This window comes from Pituophis catenifer, unplaced genomic scaffold (genome assembly GCF_029215685.1).
Source record: "Pituophis catenifer annectens isolate HBS135680 unplaced genomic scaffold, rPitCat1.0.hap2 SCAF_3, whole genome shotgun sequence".
Taxonomy (NCBI): Eukaryota; Metazoa; Chordata; class Lepidosauria; order Squamata; family Colubridae; genus Pituophis; species Pituophis catenifer.
Genome location: NW_027256883.1, coordinates 36141262 through 36153985, shown reverse-complemented (window position 1 = coordinate 36153985; position 12724 = coordinate 36141262). Strand labels below are relative to the sequence as shown.

General features: G+C 36.9%; 1 protein-coding gene across 1 annotated transcript in view; it reads left to right on the top strand.

Annotated features, from left to right (window-relative positions):
* The first annotated feature begins 2419 nt into the window (after positions 1 to 2419).
* KCNB2 (potassium voltage-gated channel subfamily B member 2) overlaps positions 2420 to 12724 on the top strand; it is a 171148-nt gene continuing 160843 nt past the window's right edge. Inside the window, exon 1 of the mRNA XM_070942213.1 lies at positions 2420 to 2995. Within this exon, the coding sequence (XP_070798314.1) occupies positions 2420 to 2995 (576 nt within the window). The remainder of the gene's footprint in view (positions 2996 to 12724) is intronic.

Below are 12724 nucleotides of genomic sequence, written 5' to 3'. Positions count from 1 at the left end.
CTCCCAAGCTGTCAGCAGCATTTTCATAGGGCTCTATTTCTACTCTTAAAGAGATCTCACCTGTCCCCTTCCACCAGCCACCTGGCACTCCCCTCACCTGGCCTTTGAGGTAGAACTAAAACAAATTGATTCTTCACTCTCCTTTGTTCTTTCTTCTGTGTTTATTTTTAACTAATTTCTTGGTGACAAGAAAAAAGTGAAAAGGAACAACTCCTAGTAACTAGACACTATGAACAAACTCAAGTTGGAGGGTTGGGAACTTCTGGTACTTCTGTTTTAGAAGGGAAGGAAAAATCGCAGGAGATGGGAAGCAAGACAGTCAGGATTTCCCACCATGGGGCTCCAGAGGAAACATAACAGAACTATATTCAGTGTGGGTTTTTTCTGCATCCTCAGTTAATTAATTAATTTCTGGAATTAATTGTCTCAGTATCAGAAGAGTGCTGGAAGTGAAGGGCATCATAGGAACCCACAAGAAAAATGCCAATACCCCAAATCAATGCTGATTTCCTTTAAAGCAGCATTTTAAAGAGTTAAAAACATAAGCTTTTGGTGAAATAACAGCATAGAAATTTACTGTATACCTCCCTTTGACTCTAAACCTCCTTTGAAGTTTACTGTTTCTTGATATAATCATATTCTTGCGGGGTAGAAAAGGGACTGCAAATAAGAAATAAACAAATCTGAAAGATTAGCAAAGCAACATAGAATGGTAGTGTCAGAGTGGTAAGCATTTCCCAAATCTTTTATATAATTATTCTCCTTTCAGAATTTTTCCAGATTCAGAGCATAGACTGTCTGGACATACATAGGTTGACTAGCTTGTCTATGGCAGCTTTTTGCAAATTGATGTTCTCCAGATAGATTGGGTGGAGCTCCTGTTGCTCATTTATTTATTTATTTATTTATTTATTAGATTGTTATACCGCCCCCTCTCCCGAAGGACTCGGGGCGGTGCACAGCCAAAGTTAAAAACATACAATATAAACAATTAAAATACGTTTAAAACAGAATTAAATCTAAAATGGCTCCCCAATTTAAAATGCCTTACCCATACCCCTATAAAAAGACGAATTTAAAATTTAAAAATTTAAAATTTCCACATTTAAAAAGGGGGGAGATTTAGGCCAGGCCAGCTTGATAAAATAGAAAAGTCTTAAGCGCTGCTCATGCTGCTTCCAGTGATGTAAACTTTCATGAAAGACATTTTATGAAACTAGGTTCCATGATCTATATTCTGTAATATTCATGCCTTCTGGAAAAGGACAGCTCTTTCAAAGGAAAGTTAAAAACACTATTGAACTAATATGACATTTATTTTTACAAGATGTCAAGTGAAGATCAATGTAGAGAATTCTCTCTATATTTACATGTTTTAGACATTTTTTTCTTTCTCTTTGTTAGAAAAATCAAGATATTTCACAGAAAGCAGGATGGACCTTTTTGTTTTACAATATTGCAAAAACTAGAAGCAGGAATAAAACACCTACTGATATTTGCAATTGAGAGTTCACAGTAAAAACATAGATGAGTTTTATCATGGCTTTTTATGTCTTCATCTGTCCATTCACATTGAATGAATAGTCTGTTCGTCTGAAAATAAATATAAATGTGATTAAAGCCGTTTTCTTATAGTCATCGATGGAGATCAATCTTTACTAATTCTTAGAGAAATGGAAATGATTTCTTTTCATAATATCAAAACAAAAAAAGCTTTACATGTTAAATAAAATATTGCTGTTCATTTCTTTCTTTGTTTATTTATGAGAATTATAGGTTGCCCCAATTTGTTGCAATTCTGATCAATTTACAAAATACAATAAAAAAAACATGGTAGAAACACAGACTATATTATCAAAAAAGAAAGTCTAAGGGGGAAAAAATCATTACACATCCAGACCAGAACTTCACATGGGGGTTCCATCACCCACTCTGATCCAGGGTCCAGGGAGAACCAAGTGGCAAGGGCTTGTTTAAATAGGGACAATTTTGCTTAATATAGATGAAAAATGATGGTTTTTTCCGAAATCTCCTTCAACAAATTGTTGTTAAGTATGCAGTAGTTTGCATTTCTACCTAATCATTCTCCCATAATAACATTCCACTGTTTTGGGGAACTAATTTTTCAAATTATTTTTCAGCATTGCAAAAGTTGCTTTCTCTTTTTTCTTAACAATACATGTAGTCAATATAATATTACATGATCCTATAAGAGTATTATCAGAAAGGAATGTTCCTGGTTAAAATGTTTATTTATTATAGAACTGAGAGTTGCTATTTTGCTGTACTAAAATGTGCCTTTTTGTCCCCTTTTCAGCTTCAGAGATGGAAGAACTTATCTAAGAAGGACCTAATTTACCATATCAGTCAACTTTAATTCTCTTAAAGACTCTGGCTTTGTTGCCACTTCCTTATCAGGATGGCCGAAAAGATTCCAGATCTGAACAAAAAGACATCCAGGTCTACACAGTCTCTTCCACCAGAACCAGTGGACATAATCAGAAGCAAAGCATGTTCTAGGAGAGTGAAAATCAATGTAGGTGGACTCAATCATGAAGTTCTATGGAGGACTTTAGATAGGCTTCCACGGACACGTTTAGGGAAGCTCAGAGACTGCAATACTAATGACTCTTTACTAGAAGTATGTGATGACTATAATCTTAATGAAAATGAATATTTCTTTGATAGACACCCAGGTGCTTTCACCTCTATCTTGAATTTCTACAGGACCGGAAAGTTACATATGATGGAGGAAATGTGTGCCCTCTCTTTTGGCCAAGAATTAGATTATTGGGGGATTGATGAAATATATTTAGAGTCTTGTTGCCAGGCAAGGTATCATCAGAAGAAAGAGCAAATGAATGAAGAATTAAGGAGAGAGGCAGAAACAATGAGAGAAAGAGAAGGTGAAGAATTTGATAACGCTTGCTGCGCAGACAAAAGGAAAAAACTGTGGGACTTGTTGGAAAAGCCCAATTCATCAGTGGCTGCAAAGGTAGGAATAGATACTTTAGAATTTGTTTATGTTGCCTATTTATATCAATTAAAAGCCAATCCATATTATTCATTGAATATTTTATAATAAGAATTACATCCCATGAAAAGGTGTTTGTTAATTTGGGGTGGGGGAAAATATATTTTATTTCAAGACATCATGTGGGCAGCCTGTGCTGTTAATCAGACTTTTGAAGTTTGTCACATCAGATTTTTTTTCTATATATTTTTCATATATATTTGGGGTATATGTGACACTATTTAGAATTTATGAGATGTTTCCTTCAGTATAGTAGGAGCAGTTATGATCAGCAAGGTAATAAGTCAGAATGTTCATTACATCAAAGACATCTTGGTATATTAAGTCAGAAATATTTACTTTTATAATGTATAATTTTGTTCATAAGTACATTCTTTTGAATTCAACAAAACTTTCAAGATAATTTGATTAGCATAATTTGGCTTTCATGAATCCTTGTACAAACAAAGTATTGAAAGTATAACAGTATAGTATTATGATCATCCAGAATTGCTAAGTGTCCCACTTATTGTTAGTATTGAAGACTAATATTGATAAAGGTTGCCAGATTGCCCTTGTTTGCAAGAACAGTGAAACTCACCAGAAATGGAAATGAAAGCAATAGCTTCCTTTTGAATCAAAATCTTAACCTTGGAGCCTCATTTCCCTAGTAAACCAAGGAACTGGAAATTAGTTTCACCATTCCAGTACAGAGTCTGGTTTGCTTGGGAAGAGACAATCAGGATTCCAGTTTGGAATGTTATGAAAAGCTTTTGCTTTCTCGATGGTTTCTGCTTAGTTTTATTCTTTCCATGAGTGGGAAGAGTTAGGTGAGGGGTTGATTGGGCTTTTTATACAATTTTCAGCATTCTGGATTATTGTTACTTCAAATATTATTAAGTATTAAATATATAACATATTTCATTGTATCTTATTAATACAAAATGCCTCCCCACTTAGATCAGTTGTTCATAATACACTGGCTGTGTTTGTTATAGCTTTGTAACATTGGTTAGTGTTTCCTTTGATTGAACCCTGATGATGATAGGCTGTTGAGTCTGACAAACCTTTTTAAAAGTAAATATTCATTCTGCACATTTTTCTACCACATGCTTAGGCGGATGTTAAAAGATCTGTTCCCAAACTGGCAAGCTAGTAGATCCTTTGCTTTTGTCTCTGGGAAAGACATAAATACATTGTTGTTGTTTGGTGCGAAAATGGATAGTGTTGAAATCTTTTTAAACAGGCAAGTTTTGAACATTTTATCCTGTGTGAAATGCAACAAAATGTGCCTTTTGTTTTGTAAATAGAAAGAACCGTATGTCCATTATGACTTGTGGGCATTACAAATACAGGGTCACGTTACAAGTTGTAATGAGAAAATGTAAAGAAGTCTTCTTTAGCTGCTAAACAAATAAAAAAGAACCAAACTACAGCACCCAAACCTCTGGATAGCAGGTTTCTTTTTGTGTCTTTTAATTGTATTGTTCCCTACCCCATGCACAAATTTAAGGTATACTGGCTTAATTTCCAAGGAGGATTTTTGCAAGAGCCACCTATAAATCTTCCACATTGACCTGAGAACTCTGACAAGCATTTAGGAGTTTACCAGTGGATGAGGAATCAAGAAATGCCAGGGGTATCTGCAAGATGTGATCAAAAAAGGCAATCATACACTTGTACGATTGAAACTCCATCTGTTTCTTAGGTGTGATGTATGTACAACAAATAGACAAACAAACATGCAACATTTCTATCACATCATTGTAGACACTGTCTTGAATATTTTGACAAATTTTATTGTGAGAAAATTTGGAGATGTATGGCTAGATTCTTAGGCCCATTCAGAACTAGGTTACAATCCTAAAGAGAATAAAGGCAGGGTATGTGTGTGTGTATTGGTATGTATGTTTATAGCAGTTAAGGCAGCAGGGTAGAAATCTGGGGACCATGAGTGTTCCTAGGCACAAAGCCAATTGGGTGATATTGGACCAGTTACTCTCTCTCAACCCCAGGAGGGAAGCAATGGCAAAGCACTTCTGAAAATATTACCAAGAAAACTTCAGGGACTTGTCCACGCAGTCACCAGGAGATGAAAGTTGATTTGAAGATGCACACAGACAAGGCCACAGATTCCTGTCTGGTTCTTCCCTCTTCTGCCACTTAGGATCAATTCAGCTTGCTGTGGATTTTTTCTCTAAGAGCACTTTAAGTAGTTCACGTGTGTTTGGGATGCATCTCATAGGTCTTGCAGTGAACGGAGGTTACATATGTATTGAGGGGTATCTTTTTGCACCACACAGATAAGGCATTTATGTCTGTGATGTCAAACTGAGGGACTTGTCTTTCTGGTACAGTACCGGTAATTCCGTGCATCAGATTAGCAGTTTACTAAATGAAAGCAACAGGTGCCAGCTTTATCTTTGTTGTATACAATTCTGCCGAAATTTGTTCTGACTGTTCAAACAGAACTGGAAGTGCTGCCACTGCTTAACAGAATCCCTCCTATAATTTGTTATTAATTAGCCATTCACCCAAGATCCCAGAGACTAGTCTGTGGGAGATGGGCCATGTCATTGAGCTGACGCATGAAATATCTACGGAGCAAGGCAAGATCAACATTCCCTGCAACATAGGCAGCTCAATGATCCAACATCCGTTGATGTTAAGTTTGCAACATACTGCTGATCTGCTTTCATTGCATAAGGAAAGGAGGACCTTTGAATGAAACCAGCCTTGTCTGGGAAATGAAATGGTGTGATTTTTACATCATCTAATACTACTGTTCTTACTCTTGCTTGGAAAAATGCTAGGACAAAGTCTAATTGTCACTTAGGGGGCCCTGTATATCCACATCTCAAGCCTTTGTCAGTTTTATTTGGTTTCCTTTAAAAAGTTCCTTGGAAAGATGCTACAAAGAGGGTGTTGAGGGAAATACTGCTTCTTCAGAGAGCTATCATTTCCAGGGTTTCCTATGTAAAAAGAGTGATTAATGTACCAATTTAATGTTTCAGTTTGAACAAATGGTTTGAAAGAAATAGCAAGATGCTGACTAATAGATACAATTAGAAACCTTAATGCCTATTAGCCAGTCTGTAGCTAAAGTGAAAAACATAGTGAGTCTTTAAGACCTGGCATGAATATACTCATCTGCATTTCAGTCTATGCAGGGAAGTGATTTCTTATTGATTTATTATTCTTTAGCTGTAATTAATGATTTATTATTCTAAGCCTGTGCGTTCATTGTTCTAATATGTCCACACAGTCTTAAGAAATAAAAAGACACAGAACTGTAGTTGCTGATTTTAAATTTTACAATCACAGCAGTGATCTTAGCTTTGCATTTCTGAAATATAAAATAAACTCTCAATCAAATAATTTTCCAACCTATGCCCTCTTCTTGTGTTGGATGGGGTGAATGAAATATTCAGAAATTGTGGAAACTTCTTCCCTTGCAAAGTATTATTGGGTCATTCATTCTTCTGAAGCATAAAGCATATATTTAGAAGTAATTATATTATATAATTCTGAATATGAGTATGAGCTGTGATATTCCACGATGATTAGTACTACATCTGCTGGGATCCCATGAACTGGGATCATGTTTGGAAAAAGTTATAAAATATTCCAGATACACTGCCTTAGTATTTTCATTGTATTTATTATTAGATTTATATCCTGGCTTTATTTTGTACAACTCAAGGTGATGTTCATACTGTTCCCACTTCCTATTTTGTCCATAATAGAAAGTCTATGAGGGAAGTGCACTGAGCAGGTGAGACTGGCCAAAGTCACCCAGTTTTCATGCCTAAAGCAGGATGAGAATAATGATCTCCTAGATCCGTGATGGCGAACCTATGGCACGCGTGCCACAGGTGGCACACAGAGCCATATCAGTGGGCACACGAGCTCAGCTCTGTTGCACATGCGCACGCCAGTCAGCTGATTTTTGAGCCTTCAGGGCCCATTGGAAGTCGGCAAACAGGCCGTTTCCGGCCTCCGGAAGGCCTCTGGGAGGGAGTGCGGAAGGCAGTTTTCGCCCTCCCCAGGCTCCTAGAAAGGCTCTGGAGCCTGGGGAAGGCGAAAAAATGGGCCTACCAGGCCCACTGTGCCATCACATGCCAAAAGCGGGGGAAACACAGGGAGGGGTCACACACACATGCGTGGGGGCGGGGCGCATAGAATTATGGGTATGGGCACGTGTGCGGCCGACCCCCCCCCCACTCCCCTCACTTTTGGCACACGATGGCAAAAAGGTTAGCCATCACTGTCCTAGAATCTAGATCCTAGATTCTAATCCAGTGCCATAACCACTACACCAAACTGGTTCTCAGTTATAGCTCACATGGGCTAAAAAGCTATAGGTGAAGTTTATTTATTTATTTATTTATTTATTTATTTATTTATTTTAATTTGATTTATATGCCGCCCTTCTCCGAAGACTCAGAGCAGCTTACAATGTGCTCAGCAATTTATTTATTTATTTATTGGTTCGATTTATATGCCGCCTTCTCCGGAGACTCAGGGTGGCTTACAATGTGTTAAGCAATAGCCTTCATACTTTTGTATATACCTGCTTAGTAGGGCTTTTGCCCCCCCCCAAAGTGGTGTTCTTTTTTATACAAAGTCAGCTTATTGCCCCCACAATCCGGGTCCTCATTTTACCTACCTCAAAAGGATGGAAGGCTGAGTCAACCTTGAGCCTGGTGAGATTTGAATTTGCAGTAATTGCAGGCAACTGGTGTTACTTAACAGTACTTTAGTCTGCTGCGCCACCAAGGCTCTTGTTAGAAGTGCTCTCCTAGCTGACCTTATAAGATTGAGTTCGCTTTCAACATGATGGAATCTAATGCTGAGGTTTAAGCTTTTAGTGATGGCATTGACATCCTGATATAATATCGAATGAAGGAAATTGATGTATGCTAGGACTTGATGACATATAATCAATCCATCAAAAGAAATTGTAAAACCTGATGCTAGATGATAATTTCCAGTATGTCTCACCAATGGCCATGTGCTCTATGAGATCAGGGGTATCCGGAAGGCCACAACAGATGATCAAATTATCCTGAAATAGTACAGTGAAACCTCATTTTATCAGACCTTGATACAAAAACTTCACATGTACTGTCCAAACGTTCACTGTGATTTATGCTATTTGCACTGTCATTTCTCAAATGAAGCAAATTGTCATTGGTATCATTTTCCATTATTTTTTTTTATTTTTTATTTTTTTTTAATTTGATTTATATGCCGCCCTTCTCCGGAGACTCAGGGCGGCTTACAATGTGCTCAGCAATAGTCTTCATTCTTTTGTATATTTTTTTTATACAAAGTCAGCTTATTGCCCCCACAAACTGGGTCCTCATTTCACCTACCTTAGAAAGGATGGAAGGCTGAGTCAACCTTGAGCCTTGGAGAGATTCGAACCAGCAGAAATTGCAGGCAGCTGTGTTAATAACAGGGTGCATTAACCACTGTACCATCAAGGCTCTCATTTGTAAATGAGATGCCCTATTCTCCAATTCAACAGCTTTCTTAATATGAATACATGAAAATCAGAATTTACTCTATATTAACATTGCACATGTCTCACAACAAATTAGTTTTAACATTTAAATCCATATTGTACATAAATCAGAGTTCCCCCAATCTCTGGAGAGGGGAGAGGGGGATGGTTCCGCATGAGTGGCAGGCAAGCATGCGCTCACAGCTCCATTCACGCAAGTGGTGGGCACTCGTGCAAATGGAGCATGGACGCACTTGCCCACTGCTCACACAAGTGGAGATGTGCACGCTTATGTGTGCTTGCCCACCAAACTTTTCCAAACTGTTCAAAGCCCGGTAGTTGGCCACGGCCCAGGGGCTGAGACCCCTGACCTAGATTATGCTTCAATCACTGTTAAAATAATTCAGACTCTTTCCTTGTTTCACAGTTGAATGAGAGAGCATTAGTTGTTCTCTGAACATAGATTGTTTCTTTAAAGTTCCTTTAAACTGTAAAAAAAAGAAAAAAGAAAAAAGAAAGGTAAAGGTTTCCCCTGTCCAGTCATGTCCGACTCTAGGGGGCAGTGCTCATCTCCATTTCCTAGCAGAAGGAGCCAGCGGTGTCCGATGATGCTTTCATGGTCGTATGGTTGACATGACTGTAAGCCGGCGGCCCCAGAAGGCTTCCCAGCTATTTATCTACTTGCAGTTGCATGCTTTTGAACTGCTAGGTTGGCAGGAGCTGGAGTAAGAATGGGAGTTCACCCCATCATGTGGTACTTGGGTGTCAAACTGCCAACCTTCTAGTCAATAAACCCAATATTTTAATTTATAACTTTATAAACTTTAAATTCTGTTAAGTAGCTTGGGATATATTAGAGAATAGCAATTGTTTTTGTTGCAATATTTTCAGGATCAGACTCAATAATGATAATAAGAGTTAGAGGTTTAAATATATTTCTCTTTAATTATAACAGGCATTCTATATTCACTGAATATTCACAGATAGAAGCAAGGAAAATGGTGAAGGTGGCTCCTTATATATACAAGGGGTGGAGCCAAGAATGGGAGTGGTGAATTATGAATACATTAGGAACCAAAGAATAAGTTAACCCCCGATGTCCCATATATACATTATTTACACATTAGGGAATAAGGCATTTACATCTCACAAATCCCCCTCTAAATGCCGGTTCGCTATACAACACCAATTACATTCAGATTCAGGACAATATAAGACATATAATTTTGATGTTAAATATTTGTGCTGTTTAGAAGGTAAAGGCTTCGTCAATATGTCAGCTAATTGTTCAGAGGTATCACAATGCACTGCTTTGATAAATCCATCTTGAGACAATTGTCTCACATGCTTAAATTTTATATCTATATGCCTGGACCTTTGTCCAATGGCATCGGATCTGGATATTTCAATGGCTGCTTTATTATCTTCATGCATAACAAAAGGCAAAGCAGGTTTTTTCCAAACATCTGAAATCAAATCATTAAACCATACAAGGTTATTTGCAGCTTTGGACAAACAAACATATTCCGCTTCTGTGGTCGAAGTGGCTACCAGTTCTTGTTTACCAGTGTACCAGTAAACTGGACAGTCATTTAATAGAAAAATATAACCAGAAGTGCTCTTTCTGCATGATATATCTCCAGCCCAATCCGCATCTGCGTAACATGTAAGTTTTGGTTCTTTATCATTACTAGGTTCTAATACTAAGCAAAAATCTAATGTACTTTTCAGATATCTTAGAATTCTTTTGACTGCTTCCCAATGATACATTGTTGGTTTGCTAACATATCTTGACAATAAGTTGAGTGGTAATGCAATATCTGGCCTGGTCCAATTAGATATATAAAGAAGTGAACCTATGACTGATCTATAAAATGTATTATCCTTGAATTCAGGGGAAGATTCATCAGTGTTTCTAAGGAAATCAGTTTGCATAGGAGTGTCACAGGGTTTGGCATTGTTTAAATTGCATTTGTTCAGAAGTTCAATGATTTTATCTTTCTGAGTAAGTTTGAATCCCCTTCTAGTTTTGTTAATTTGTACACCAAGGTATTTGTTTACTTTACCTAGAGATTTCAACGAGAAATGTTCGTTTAGCTTATTTACAAAGGTTTCTCTTCTCTCCTTATGTTTTCCTATATATAAAATATCATCTACATAAATTAATACAAATTCAATATGATCATCACTCTTTTTTACAAAGAAACAGTTATCAGCAGTGGTAGCGTTGAAATCCATGGTCTTAAGTACTTTTACCAAGCAATCGTACCATCTTTTGCCAGATTGCTTTAATCCGTATAGACTCTTGTTCAATAGCCAAATTTCATTCTTATTAGTGTATTGACTGTGTGGTGCTCTTACATATATTTCCTTATCTAGTTTTGCGTGTAAATACGCAGTCTGTATGTCATATTGAAATACATCAAGATTGAGTGCAGATGCCACTACTAGAGCTGTTTTAACACTCTCTGTTCTCACTGTGGGGGAGTATGTGTCAGTGTAGTCCTCCGGATATTTTTGTGCATAACCTTGTGCAACCAATCTAGCTTTGTATAGAGTATTGCCTCCTTCTAGATTCTTAATTTTATAAATCCACCTGGTACCTATAATCGTTTTATCTTTAGGTGCAATCGCAGGTGTAAACACATTTAATCCTTGCAAACTTTCCATCTCTTTTTTCATAGCTAGTTCCCATTTTTCCTTTTCTTCACGAGGGAGTTTTAATACTTCCTCATATGTATTAGGTGTCATTTGTTCACCATCCATATGCATTACGTAATCTCTGTATTTATTTGGTACTTGATTTCTATTGTTTCTAATAGCTCTTTCGGGTTTGCTATGGTTATCATGCAAATATCTTGCTTCTTTTTTTGTTAATGTGTCTGTCTTTATTTTGTGCTGACTATTTGTCCAAGTTTTGGTTTTGTTTTTATTTTTGTTGATATTTTGATTTTCTATTGTCCCTTCCTCACAAGATTTTGTATCTTTGCATTTATTTGGAAATATTTCATTAAGATGTAATTTAGACCAATTGGCCTGTTCATGGAACACAGCTGTTCTGGAGACTATAAATTTGTTATTATTATCAATGAATCTGTACCCTTTGGTGCCAGTTTCATATCCCATAAATCTTAATCTTCTGGATACGTTTTCTCCCTTTCTTCTCAACTGCTTAGGTATGTGTACGTCTGCAGTGACTCCAAATATGTGCATGTGTGCTAATTTGGGTTTCCTATTATACATCACCTCATATGGTGTTTTATTCACAATACTGGACCAGGTTCTATTTTGAGTGTAATTCGAATAATGTAAGGCCTCTGACCAAAATTGTTTGCCTAAACCAGCATCCTCTAATGTGCACCTAATCATGGTTTGTAGTGTGGAATTCTTTCTCTCTGCAATCCCGTTTTGGAACGCAGAAAATGGACTAGACGTGAAATGTAGCATTCCTCTATCCTTTAACCATTGGGAGAATTCTTTAGACATGAATTCACATCCCCTATCTGTCATAATTTGTTTTATTCTGATATTATGTTGTGTTTCTATGCGTTTGTAGAATTCCTTAAATTTCTGAAAGGTTTCATCCTTGTGTTTTAATGTGTAAACAAAACCATAGCGACTGTAATCGTCTACTATTGTTAGGAAGTAACGTTTTCTATAAGTGATTGATGGAGTTAATGGACCAACTAGGTCCATATGTACTAAGTCAAAAATTTTGTTAGTTGATCTGTTGGATTTTTTTGGTCTGGGACTAGTTTTTAGTTTAGTGGATTTACATACTGAGCATTCCAAATAATTTTCACAATTTTTTATTTTGACACCTTCTGCGTGTTCAGTCATTTTTTGTACTACAGGAAAACTTGCATGTCCTAACTTCCTATGCAAGATGTGAGCACACTCATCATGAATTGGTTTACCTATTCTTGGTTTCTTCTCATTGTGTGTATTTGCGTGATCATGAGATATTTTACATTCATCATTGTCACTGTTACTAACATTTTCATCATCTGCCTCAATACAATCTTCCATATTTGAATCAATGTTATGTAACCATCTTTCTTTTGTTATTAGATAGGGTAGGCCTCCTTTAATCATCACAGTGCCTACATTTATTTTGTCCTTCTCTAAAGTTGCTTTCCCCTTTGAGAAAACTATATTGATGTCAGAATCTCTGCTTAGTTTTATGGCACTTAGTATGTTAT